At 47.0% G+C, this 13,733-nt stretch overlaps 1 protein-coding gene across 2 annotated transcripts in view; it reads left to right on the forward strand.

Moving 5' to 3' along the window:
• Positions 1 to 13,733, forward strand: part of LOC137373611 (basal body-orientation factor 1-like) — a 75,077-nt gene that overhangs the window by 24,423 nt on the left and 36,921 nt on the right. For both annotated transcript variants that reach the window (XM_068038640.1, XM_068038641.1), the window contains exons 5-7: positions 6,519 to 6,599; positions 9,268 to 9,338; positions 11,314 to 11,458. In XM_068038640.1, coding sequence (XP_067894741.1) covers positions 6,519 to 6,599; positions 9,268 to 9,338; positions 11,314 to 11,458 — 297 coding nt within the window. The remainder of the gene's footprint in view (positions 1 to 6,518; positions 6,600 to 9,267; positions 9,339 to 11,313; positions 11,459 to 13,733) is intronic.

Raw genomic sequence — 13,733 nt, forward strand, 5'->3', positions numbered from 1 at the left:
AGTAGAGGCTGAAGCTTCACTAGACTATGCAATAGAAAGAGGACAACAGAACAATCTGGGAACACTACTAGATGTAGAAGCCCTTATGATTGGGCAGTTATGATGGCTACAAACAATTAGAAGAAAAATGAATGAGAAGCAAAACAAAAAGAGTTGGAAGGAAGTGCAAAGTAGGGGACAGCCAACCTTATCACACAGATGGCTATGGATGGAAAGCGTACTCCCAAATGGGACATATAAGGCTAAAGCTAGACTACTGGCTCGGAGTTTCAAAAGAGAGACTTGGTGATCGAGATGTTAGAGTAGACTCTCCCATGGCAGGAAAAGTGATCTTGAAAATTTTCTTAGCTCTGTTAGCCACATACTTGTGGTAATGTAGGTCGTTATAAAAACTACATTTTTGCAGGGTGAAAAATTTCAAAGAGAAGTGTTTCTGAAACCACCTAAAGAAGCAAAGTGACGGAGACAGGAATCTGTGGCAATTAAACAAATGTGTTTATGGATTGAATGATGTGTCGAGAGTATGAAATTTCTTGGTTAGGTCACTTGACTCATTCCTGGGATGAGAGGGTTATCTTATGATGTAAGGTTGGACAGGTTGGGTCTGCATTCATTGGAGTTTAGAAGGATTGAGAGGTGATCTGATTGAAACATATAAGATCCTGAGGGGATTGACAGAATGGATGTTGAAAGGATGTTTCCCCTTGTGGGAGAGACTAAAACTAGGGGGCACAGTTTAAAAATAATGGGTCTCCCATTTAAGTCCGAGATGAGGAGAAATTTTTTCTCTGAGGGTTGTGAGTCTGTGGAACTCTCAGCCCCGGCGAGCGGTGGAGGCAGGGTCATTGAATGTTTTTAAAGCAGATTCTTGACAAACAAGGGAGTCAAAGGGTATTGGAGGGTAGGCAGGAAAGTGGAGTTGAGTCCACAAACAGATCAGTCATGATCTTATAGAAAGGCGGAGAAGACTCAAGGGGCCGAATAGCCAACTCCAGCTCCTAGTTTGTTTGGGTGTTCATATGTCCTGTGCACCTAGAAGATTTTTTTTTCAGCTTGTCTTTCCCTTCTCAAATATGTCATTGACACCCAGCTCCATACCCATTGTTCGCCATGAATCCTTTCAGTCTAGTTTCCGTCCTAGCTACAGAACCCAGATTTACCTGGTCACGGTCGCCAACAGCATCCTTTGTGATTGTGTAAGCTCTCCCACTTTGTCCTCCTTCACCTCTTTGAGTCATTGAACCAGGTTGAGCACTCCATGCACCTCCAGTGGCCCTCCTCAGTAGTATTGTCCTTGCTTGGTCCCCCACTCTTAGTAGTCCCAAAGCAGCAAGCACACCTCCTACAACAGCTTTTCCCACCCCTGCACTGTCACTTCGGATGTATCCAAAGAGTCAGAACAGACATAATAGGCTGAATAGCCTTTCTGTTCTGTAAGTGACTATTGTTTTAAAAGATATAGTGAGCATAGGAATAGGAATAGGTCATTCAACCTCTCGAGCCTCATCGTTGGCCCCTCTTTAGATTGGATTTGCCTTCCATAATAATATGTGGAGAATTACACAAAGACAAGGTACAGAAGTGTCAGGACTACCTATACAACAGTATATAGCATGAGTTGCCAAATGCAGATAAGAGCAAGGTAAGGAGAGAAAATTGGAGGAGGTGGGAAGATTTATCTGCTCTGGTTAGATAATAGTTTGTAGCTTTTGGTAAGTGAAACGTTTAGTTAGGGAATTTAAAAGTTTCCCACTCAACCTTTTTCAACTAATTGCAGTTGCCATTTATAATATTTCATTCATGTTGAACTATACAGCTTTTGCATTCTACCCGAGCATTTTCAGGTGGTGGCATCAGAATATGCATGCACGACAGAAGGAGGTTTCCCACTCTCCGCTACACAGCTGTGTGGAGGTGCTGAATGGTAAACAGTTGTTTCCCATAAGACGTCCATCTCTATAGCACCTATCATAATCTCGGGACGGTCCAATGTACTTTACAGCTAATGCAGTGCTTTTGAAGTGTTGTCACTATTGTGATGTAGATAACACAACAGCCAATTTGTGCACAGCAAGCTACCACAAACAGCAATAAGATAAATGACCAGATGACCAGTTTTAGAGATGTTGGTTGAGGGATGAATATTGACCAGGACACTGAGGAGAACTCCTCTGCTCTTCAAAATAGTGCCATAGAATCTTTTACATGCACCTGAGTAGGCAGATGAAGCCTTGGTTTAATGTCTCATCCGAAGTATACCGTCACTTGGAAAAGGTGTCAAGTACAGGGATATAAATTTCAGGAGTGATAAAAGGGAGACAGACAATAAAAGAAAGACCGCAATTGTTGACAACACGATCGGTAGGTGGCGCTGTTTTGGCACATGCGCAAATACAGCATGTGCCATGAAAACGTCACATCTTGCGACTGTAGCAGCTGCCAGGACTAAAGATGGCGCTGCTCAAAGAATCACAGAGATGAAACCTAACAAACACGTGGCAGAATACAATGGCCGGAGTGAGAGAGTGGAGCGGGCTGGGGAGAGCAGCGCGGGGGCCGGGGAGAGCAGCGCTGGGAGCGGGGAGACCAGCGGTAGCGGTGCCGGGTGGGGGGGGGAGAGAAGAGGGGGGTGGGGGGAGAGAAGAGGGGGGGGGGGAAGGAAAGAGAAGAGGGGGGGGTGGGAGGAGAGAGAAGAGGGGGGGGTGGGAGGAGAGAGAAGGGGGGGGGAGAGAGAGAAGAGAAGGGGGGGGGAGAGAGAGAAGAGAAGGGGGGGGGAGAGAGAAGAGAAGGGGGGGGGAAGAGAAGAGAAGGGGGGGAGAGAGAAGAGAAGAGGGGGGGAGAGAAGAGGGGGGAGAGAAGAGGAGAAGGGGGGGGGAGAGAAGAGAAGGGGGGGGGAGAGAAGAGAAGGGGGGGGGAGAGAAGAGAAGGGGGGGGGAGAGAAGAGAAGGGGGGGGAGAGAAGAGAAGGGGGAAGAGGAGAGAAGAGAAGGGGGGAAGAGGAGAGAAGAGAAGGGGGGAAGAGGAGAGAAGAGAAGGGGGGAAGAGGAGAGAAGAGAAGGGGGGAAGAGGAGAGAAGAGAAGGGGGGAAGAGAAGAGAAGAGAAGGGGGGAAGAGAAGAGAAGGGGGGAAGAGAAGAGAAGGGGGGGGGAAGAGAAGGGGGGGGAGAGAGAAGGGGGGGGAGAAAGAGGAAGAGGGGGAGAAAGAGGAAGGGGGAAGGGAGAGGGAGGGGGAGAGGGAGAGGGAGGGGGGGGGAGAGAGAGGGAGGGGGAGGGGGAGAGAGAGGGAGAGGGAGGGGGAGAGAGGGGGAGAGGGAGGGGGGGAGAGAGAGGGAGAGGGATTGAAAGAGGGAGGGGGGAGAAAGGGGGGGAGGGTGGGGGGGAGAAAGAGGGTGGGGGGGAGAGGGGGGAGAAAGAGGGAAGGGGGGAGAAAGAGGGAGGGGGAGGGAGAGGGAGGGGAGGAGGGAGAGGGAGGGAGGGAGAGGGAGAGGGAGGGGGGGAGAGAGAGGGAGAGGGAGGGGGGGAGAGAGAGGGAGAGGGAGGGGGAGAGGGAGGGGGGGAGAGAGAGGGAGGGAGGGGGGGAGAGAGAGGGAGAGGGAGGGGGGGAGAGAGAGGGAGAGGGAGGGGGGGAGAGAGAGGGAGAGGGAGGGGGGGAGAGAGAGGGAGAGGGAGAGGGAGGGGGAGAGAGAGGGAGAGGGAGGGGGAGAGAGAGGGAGAGGGAGAGGAGGGGAGAAAGAGGGAGAGGGGGGAGAAAGAGGGAGAGGGGGGAGAAAGAGGGAGAGGGGGGAGAAAGAGGGAGAGGGAGGGGGGGAGAAAGAGGGAGAGGGAGGGGGGAGGGGTAAAGAAGGGGGGAGGGGGAGAGCTGGGGGAAGTGGGGGGGAGGGGGAGCGGGAGGGGGGAAGGGGAGAGAGTGGGGGGGAGGGGGAGCGGGAGGGGGGGAAGGGGAGAGAGTGGGGGGGGGGAGCAGCGGAACGGAAGAGGAGTGCCTTTTTCTGTGCATGCGCCATAAACACAACAGCAAAAGACTTACTGGCCAGTCCCTGTACCCGGTGACACCAAGGTCTTCGCACGCTCGCTCCCCGCGGCTCTCTACGGCCTCTCGCTTCCGGCCCTCTCCATTCAGCCGTTCCCTCCAGCTGCGGATGCCCAATCCAGTTGCTTTCTCCCCTTCTCCACAGTACTTCAGGCATTGCAACTGTCTGGTCCCTGCATTTTGCATGCTCCCTCTCCCCACCCCTCCCTGCTCTCCCCACCCCTCCCCCTCTTCACCCACCCACCCCCCTGCCTCCACCCCCCTACCTCCACCCCTCCACCATAGTTGAATATCTGAAGTGCAGTTGCAAAGTCAGGGAAATAGCATGCAAAACAAAACCTCAACAATTCTGGGTTTAATTATTGAAAAGTTTTATTAAGTTCATTAAGTATCCGAGGAACTGCTGTGCATGGATACATGAGTGTTGTGTCCAGCATTCCCGTTAGACAGACAGGCCGAGTCTCTGCTATGCACAGCTAAAGAGATTGTTCCTGGAGAGCCTTGTGGTGAATGAACGCTTGGCTCTCTATTCTACTACTGTATTGTCCATGTGAAGAAGGCAAAGTCACAAGAGTCTGAGCTCAGTCTATTCTTGGTGAATGCATCCCAATGTGCACTCCCAATTCATCCATAAATGCAATGTTCCTTTCCACATCGTGATGAGCATGTTTTACATGAAAAGAAGAAAAGCAAATCAGAGTCAGAGCTTGCCTCCCTCCATCCACTGAAATTACTGTTGCGCACACCTTTTTTAAGTTCTGCAGTGAAGGCACCAATTGATAACGTCGCCAATGAAGCACTTATTACCCACCTCAGATGCAGGAATCATCACATCCTTGCGTCATCTCCTGCACTGCCTCCTTTGCTGGAATGCCGTCCTTAAGTGTCGAGGATTGTTTTCTCAAGGGCACATTTTACATGAAAGGAAATAATGAAAGAACATCAGTGTCAGAGCTTCCCTCCCTCCAATGAAATTACTGTTGCGCATGCTTTATGCTCTGCAGTATAGGCCAATGAATCACTTAGTACCCACCTCAGCTGTAGGAGTCAGGATGATGTAACTGCCCCTATCTCGTGATGGTTCAATGCTGCTCTCAGGGAAAACATGAATGATGTGAGGGTGCTGGAAAAAGAAGCACATTTCTTTTGGACTATGAACATAAAGCAGGCCATTTAGCCCAGCTGTTCCCTGCTAGTGGTTATGCTACTCGTGCGTCTTCCCATCCATTCCCATTTAATCCTGCCTACTACTATCAGCATCATCTTCCATTTCTTTCACTCTTATCTACCTTTGCCTTAAAGCAACACTGAGGATGGAGAATGGTGTGGCTGCACTCCCACCTCACCAGTTGTGTACGCAGCAAGAGCATTCACATTTGTGCTACCACTGGACACGGCATGCTTGTTTCTTTTAGTGCTCAGTCTCTTCTTGCTGAATGTTCCCCAAGTGCTTGACCCCTTTGGACGCCTTCTCTGCTTGACAGGCAGCAGCTGACAATTGCGGAGTCTCACAAGGCTCTGCATGGTTGTTTCAAGGGCGGATGGGGAAACGTGGCTGTGTGTCCACGTGCACTGCTTGGATGGGTGCAGGAACAGGTGACTGTGTGTCCATGTGCACTGCTTGGATGGGTGCAGGAACGGGTGACTGTGTAACTGAACAGCAAGGAGAGGGTACCGCAGGTGGGGGAAGTGGAGCTTTGAACAGGCAGGCGTATGTATGGTCCATCAGATCATTAGGCCAGGGGGTGAAACGCTCAGGATCCATGGATTGTGGCACGCGACTGATGTCCAGCGCGTGGCCACCTCCATCCGAAGGTGCTTCCGGGCAATTGTTGGGCAAATTAATTGGCTCCATCTCATCAGCCAGTCCTTGTGTTTATGGCGCATGCACAGAAAAAGGCACTCCCCTTCCGCTCCGCTGCTCCCCCCCTCCCTCCCGACCTCCCTTCCCCCCTCCCTTCCCCCCCCCCCCCCGTCCCTCCCTTCCCCCCCCCCCCGTCCCTCCCTCCCTCCCTTCCCCCTCCCTTCCCTTGAAATGTATTTTCAGAGCAAATTACCTTGGAACAATCTCCTCTGTCTAATAAAAATGAAGCAAATGCCCAAAATGACTAAATAATTGAGATAAAATGCCCGACGAAACCTCTCCTCCTTCCATTTTCAAAAACTCGCGCCGAAGCTTTCGGAAGATTGACGCACATGCGCACACGGGCTTCGGTCATCTGCACATGCGCTGCGGTCCGGATTGCCAGGACCAGTTTGCGCATGCGCAAAGGCCAACCTGCCGTGTTCCCCGAGGAAGATGACGTTACACGATGACGTCATCTGCGCATGCGCAAACTGGTCCTGGCAATCCGGACCGCAGCGCATGCGCAGAGGGCCTGAGACCGTGTGCGCATGTGCACACCGCGGCGCATCCTGATGACGTAGCGTTGTCATCAATCACTTTGTAAAAGAAATGTTTTCTCAGATTTTTTTTCTTTTGTTTCTCAGATAAAGGACACCATGAACACAACAAACAAAGAGCACAAAGAAACACTGAGACAACTGGAAAGCAAGTTTTTTGAAGAAAAGGTATGTGAACGGGAGCTAGGAAGCTACCCCGAAACTAATTCATTTCAACCTCATACATATCCTAATAGGATTCAGTAAAGTGTTTAACAGTAAGGTGCAGGCTAGCTGGTGACAAATAGTGCTCATGAAGCATTAGGATGCATACTTTTCCTTTCTCTCCTTCCTTTGTATGTCCTAGCATGGTGACTTTTCATAGTCAGCTGTGACCAAAACAAAGTCCAGGATTTTCCAGACAGGGATGGAAGGGTAGGAGGGGAATGGTTTGGGTGAGGGGAAAGTTAATGGTTGAGTCACCTTGTCTCTTTAGTGGGTAGCTCAGGAATGACATTTGTAGGAACCTGGGTGTTTCAATCTATTGGTTTGGGAGCAGTGCATGCTGCAAGAAGAATATAAAACAAAGAGGAGAATATAAAATGTAACAAAATTAAATAGAAAGATAATACTAAAGAACTTAATGATTCCTTTATGGGCTTTAAACAAGGATTACTGACTTGGAAAAGCTACTGAGCCTTACAGTGCAAAGGAGTTGAAATAACACACGTACCATTGAAACCAGTTGATCACTGAAGATTTTCAAAAAATGTTAAATCATGGGAACAAAATGAGAAAATGCTGGGAATACACAGCAGGTCTGTCAGCATCAGAAAGGGCTGAAACAGGTTGAATTTTAGGGTTAGGTCATTATACCAGAGTGGTTGGACAAAGGGTCTTGATCCTAAACATTAATCTGTCTTCTCTTTTCAGATGCTGACAGCCTAATTGTGTATTTCTGGCATCTTCTGGTTTTGATACCTAGGATATTGGCTGTAGCTCTATTGATGATGCCTCACACTGTTGGGCTCAACTGACTTGCCCAAAGAAGTTTCCTTGTTGATACTATTGGCCATTAAAGAAAAATATTCATACAATCAAGGAATGTTGCAGCACAGAAGCTGACCCATTCAATCTGTGCCTGTGATTTTTTTCCCCCATATAAACTACCTAGTCTAATCCCACTCTCCTGTTTATAATCTTCCTTTACAAGCAACTTTCTAATGCCCTTTTAAAAAGAAGTAATGCACTCTGTTGTAAAAATAGCAGAGAATTCTACATTCAATAAAGTCAACAGAAAGAGACACAAGAGTTATTACTTTATCACAGTATGTTATAACTGATTGTTAAAAACCAACTAAGGGCAAGCTTTAAGCTTAAATGAGTTGTTCGTGTTACGATCAGGTGAGGAGGGGTCACAAGGCTCCCCTCTTGTCCTTCCTCTTATTTGAATGCAACAGGGTTTATTCCTTTTTTAAAACAGTGGATGTGTTTATCACTTCAGTGAGTGCTTTACCTTTTACCTTTGTTGTGATCGGAAAAGAACCAATCGGACAAGTTTTCTTGAGTTTAAACAAGAAAGATTAGATTTTAGATTAGAGATACAGCACTGAAACAGGCCCTTCGGCCCACCGAGTCTGTGCCGAACATCAACCACCCATTTATACTAATCCTATATTCCTACCAAACATCCCCACCTGTCCCTATATTTCCCTACCACCTACCTATACTAGTGACAATTTATAATGGCCAATTTACCTGTCAACCTGCAAGTCTTTTGGCTTGTGGGAGGAAACCGGAGCACCCGGAGAAAACCCACGCAGACACAGGGAGAACTTGCAAACTCCACACAGGCAGTACCCGGAATCGAACCCGGGTCCCTGGAGCTGTGAGGCTGCAGTGCTAACCACTGCGCCACTGTGCCGCCCTGAGTTTATTATACTTAACACTCTAAACCCGATGTAAAAAAAAAAAATATGCTACACATACACTCACACGAGCATCACAAACACAAATAGATTACCGAGTCATAAGGGGTAAATTTGTGGTTGGATTAGAGTCCAGAACAAATAAAAATTAATGCACAGTCTGCAGGGTTGGATGATTCCATTGTCTTCCAACTGAAGTTGTGCTCTTGAAGTCCTTGGCTGGTAAATGTGCAGTTTGTGGCTGTCCCACCTGCCACCTGGTTCAGGCTTTTCTTGTAGGCACAATTGTAGGTGGCTTTCTTCCCTTGGTGTCTTTGTCTTGGATCCAGCAACTAGGCTTCGCACGCCCTTTCGCGAGGTCTTCTGGAGAGAAAGAGAGAGAGAGGGACACACAGCCCTTCTGGCTTTTGCCCCAAATTAGTCACTGGCTTGTCTGCCTTGTCCAAGGGAAAATTTCCAGCTTTCACAGAGATGGACAGATGGTCACATGACTGCCTCAGTGTATTCCCTGGAACCTTCTAATGATATTCAAGTTTAGGAATTTCGGTGTCTCAGGCCTCAGGATGTTAATGTTTATACTTGGAAGGGTTGGTTCTTTCAAGGTTAATAGGCCACAATGGCTTTGAATATCCTGCTAATGAACACAATTTGCTGTGGTTCACTCAACCAAGAAAGCCATTGTCTTGGGTACAGGCTGATCAGACATGTGTCTCCTCTCAAAGGCCTTGGAATGTGTAAGGTGTTCAAATGCAATTTGCAGTGGCCATCTGGGCTGCCAGCTTTTTAAAAAAAAATGTTAGCTGTAGAATTTCAGCTCTTTCTGTTTCATTAAAAGTTTAATGTAGGTTTCCACTCGATGCATTAAAAAAAACTTCCTTTGGAATAGCACATTTTCTCGACAATGTGACTATAATTTTTTTTCTTTTTAGATGCGTCTGGAGAGGGAAGCAGAGCAGAGACTAATTCAGCTGACTGAGCAGGCTCACACTGAAGCTATTATGTAAGTTTTTGGCCACAATACTCCCAGATCTTAAATTTTCTGTATAAATGCATAGATGAAGTTTCATTTAGTAAGCAATAAATAGTTGTAGAATTTTGCTAAGCAATGAGTAAGTGTAATCTGTTAGATGTGATAAAAAGGCTTAATCAGGCCATGACATCATTCTAGTCACGTATGCATTTTAAGGCACCATCTTGGATTCTGGAAACACAAGAGAGTTCTGAAACTAACGAGAAAACAAAAGCAGCACTGAACCCACTGATAAGGGGCTTTCGCCATTCTTATTCCTGGTACAAGGAAAAACTTGCAGTTTTATAGCGCCTTTAGGAGTTTCAAAGCACTTTACAGCTAATTAAGCACTTTTGAAGTGCAGTCATTATTGCAATGTGGAAATTGCAGCAGCCAAAATTGCAGCAGCCACACAGCAAGATCCCACAAACATCAGTGAGGTAGTGAGCAGATAATCTGTTTTAAGGCATTGGTTGAGATATAAGTATTGGCCAGGATACCAGAGAGAACTCCCCTGTTCTTCTCCAAATAGTGTGCCATGGGATCTTTTACATCCATCTGCGAGAGCAGACAGGGCCTTGGTTTAACATCTCATCTGAATGACGGCACCTCTGACAGCACTTCTGTAAATGTTCCAAATAGTTTCTTGGTAACCTTGAGAGAGCATCAGCCTTTGCATGTTAGCTGATGTAAGATATTCAATTCTGTGCTGACAGAATTAAAGCCTGCGTTATATTCTCAAGGCAGGAAAGCTAGGGACAATTTACTTTGGGTCCCAACATTTGGTTTGTGATCAACTTATTCACTCCAAATATGATGACAAGAACCAAGGTAGTGGAGAGTCAAGACAAAGTCACCAATAATAATTTAAGACCACCAGGAAAGATCTCAATTCAAGATTCATTTTTATGTTTGGATGCCTTTTAATTTGTAGGTTATTCCTTCCCGAAGTACTGACAAATCTATAATTCTTTAAAGAAATCTACATTAAAAAAATGTCTGTTCTATGTAACAGACCTCTAACATCTTTTCACTTAAACATGTATTTTAATACGGTGCATTCTCAGCACCCATCAAATCATCCAAACTCGTGCATAAATTAGCTTCACACAAATTCCATAATGCTCTAATCCAATAGGTACTTCACCTAAATTTTTAGTGTTCCTCTTGTGAACTACCAGTCTGGTCCGTGACGGCTTAACCAATTGCCAGAGACTCTCTACAAGAGCCAACTGAATTGATAGAGGCCTTAATTCATGTTAATAACTAAACATTGCTTCCATCCAGCTCTAGCTGTAGATAAAGATTTAACAACGCTTGGGGCAGCACAGTGGCGCAGTGGTTAGCACCACGGCCTCACAGCTCCAACAACCTGGGTTCGGTTCTGGGTACTGCCTGTGCGGAGTTTGCAAGTTCTTCCTGTGACCCTGTGGGTTTCCGCTGGGGGCTCCGGTTTCCTCCCACAGCCAAAGACTTGCAAGTTGATAGGTAAATTGGCCATTGTAAATTGCCCCTAGTGTAGGTAGGCGGTAGGAGAATTGCGAGAAGGTGGGGATGCGTTAGGGAATATGGGATTAATGTAGGATTAGTATAAATGGGTGGTTGATGGTTGGCACAGACTCAGTGGGCCGAAGGGCCTGTTTCAGTGCTGTATCTCTCTATGACTCTAACGCTATTGTTGAAAAGGAGTCCATAATTTTTTTAAAAGATTGTTGATAAAAAGGAATATGATAGGGTATGGGCAACGAGCAGAAGAATGGAATTCGACTAAGGGGGTCATGTGTAGAAAGTCACTGATACAGACTTGATGGGCCTGTTGCCAATGACCAGCAGTTTTAAAGGCATTGAGATACTGATAAGCATGAAATATTTTGTTTACTGTGATAATGCAGTCATAGCAAACCAAGACCTTGTAAGTATGGATTAATTCTGTAGTTATTCAAAGCCGGCTCCCTTTATCCCACAGGAATCTTAATGAAAGAACAAGTTGTGTCTTTAAAGAAAATATAAGACTAAATGAGATGGTGAAGATCCATAAGAGAGTAGAAGAAGATTTGCAGAAGAGTCACAAGGCTCTAGAAGAGAAAAGCACACAGCTTGCCAGTGAAAAGGTGTTGCATACATTGATGACTAAGTGAAGTTTCTTCTTTTTGTAAAACTCAATTCTGCAAAACAGAACAATGGGAACCTTGCAATTGAGAAAGGGTCATAGCTGCAAGATTGGAAATCTAGACTGAAACCAGATGATTGAGTTTGATCATGCAATGCTTCTCTGTATTATCTTTTTAATTTCAGTCTCAGCCAAAATATACATTCTGGAAGTAGGAATAGGATTTTTCATAGGCCTTCATCTCAAAGGGAAGCTAATTTGGGGAGAGGGTAGCTCCCACTGTATGGCTTCCTGGTGGTTTGATCCAGGAATGGTATTTTTAAAGATCAATTATTATTGTTGAATTCTCATGTTTATTAATATGACAAATATCAGTGCTAGGGAGTGCAACAATTTTCCATGTTGGTATCTCAATGTCCATGTCAATCATTAGGAGCTAAATTTTCCCAGTCCATATACAGGCGGCACAGTGGTTAGCACTGCAGCCTCACAGCTCCAGCGACCCGGGTTCGGTTCTGTGTACTGCCTGTGCGAGGTTTGCAAGTTCTCCCTGTGACCGTGTGGGTTTCCACTGGGTGCTCCGGTTTCCCCCCCCAGCCAAAGACTTGCAGGTTGATAGGTAAATTGGCCATTGTAAATTGCCTCTAGTATAGGTAGGTGGTAGGAGAATTGAAGGTGGGGATGTGGTAGGGAATGTGGGATTAATGTAGGATTAGTATAAATGGGTGGTTGATGGTCAGCACAGACTCGGTGGGCCGAAAGGATTGTTTCAGTGCTGCATCTCTCTATGACTCTATTGGTGGGAGGTGGGAGGGCAGGCAATTTGGGAGGGGAGTCTGATGTCTTCCAGAGGCAGGCACCTCAGCGGCTTGGCCACCTGCTGGGTGGCCAATTGAGCCACTTAAGAGCCCAATTAAGGGCCACTTTGTGTCCCCACAGGCATTTTGTCCATGTCAGGTGTGCCTGCTGCCACTGGTGAGACCACCAAGGTAAACCCTGGCCTTTCAGTGGGTTCCTGAGAGGGGCCTCCTTGATGGGTACTACTCGGCCCACGGAAGGGACCCCCAGCCCAGCACTGGCACTGCCGGTTCACCATGATCAGTCCCCCACTGATCGGTGGGGCATGACTGCCTGGCCCACTTTCCCCACAAAAACCTACCTGCTGTTTGAGAGTGCCTTGCCATTAAGATGCCCTCTCTCTTGTGTTGCAGCCTCAGCAGTGGCCACCACTAGCAGTGGCGCTGCTGAGCTGCTGGCCCTGTGATTGGGCCGGCAGCTCTAGGGGGTGGGCTGCTGTTCTCAATTGGACTGCAGCCCCGGCAGCGGCCAGTTAACAGGTCGCTGCTGGCAAAATGCCACCCCGGGGCTCCACTCCCCACTGGACTGGGGTCGGCTCATGCTTTCGACCCTGGCAGCGGGACTTCAGCCTCCACCAAAACATTTAGCTCTCTGAGTGTGGTTACCTGATCATCCTTAGCACAAATGAAAAAGCCCTGTTTTGGAACTAAGCCATACAGACCAAAAGGCCTCCATTTTTAGTGGGGCAAGGTAGAGGTAGTGCAATTACTTTCAGCACCTCTAAGCTAGACAGGGGAGAAAGTCAGCAAGGATTTCTGCTCCGATCTACATCACTAACCATTGTCATTTAGGACAAGATTATGCCAATTGGCATGGGGTCAAGCAGATTAGGGAAATAAATGTGTGGCTGAAAGAGTGGTTTGGAAGGAAGGGGTTTCGATTCATGGAGCACTGGCACAGTATTCGGGAAAGAAGGAGCTCTTCCTTTGGGATAGGGTGCACATAAACCAGGCTGGGATTATCATCCTGGTGAATTGTATAACCAGGGCTGTGGATAGGACTTTAAGCTAAAAGGGGGATGGTGGAGGGGGTTCAGGTGAGGGAAGATTTGGAAATCTAAGGAGAAAAGTCGAGGCAATAGAACGATATAATGATTTGGGTAAAGACAAGCAGAGTGGGACAAGTAAGGACAGAGAGATTAACGGTAATAGTGCATCAACAAATAAGGTCCATGCAAAGAATAGTAGTTTAAAAAAAAAAAGAATTAAAGGCTCTTTCTCTGATTGTGCAAAGCATTTGTAATATGATAGATGAACTAGTGGCACAAATAGAGATAAATGGTTTGGATCTAATTGCCATTACAGAGACATGGTTACAAGATGACCAAGGTTGGGAAATAAATATTCCATGGTACACGACATTTTGAAAAGACAGGCAGAATGGAAAAGGAGGAGGAATAGCCCTGATAGTAAAGGATG

Source organism: Heterodontus francisci, chromosome 9 (assembly GCF_036365525.1).
Source record: "Heterodontus francisci isolate sHetFra1 chromosome 9, sHetFra1.hap1, whole genome shotgun sequence".
Taxonomy (NCBI): Eukaryota; Metazoa; Chordata; class Chondrichthyes; order Heterodontiformes; family Heterodontidae; genus Heterodontus; species Heterodontus francisci.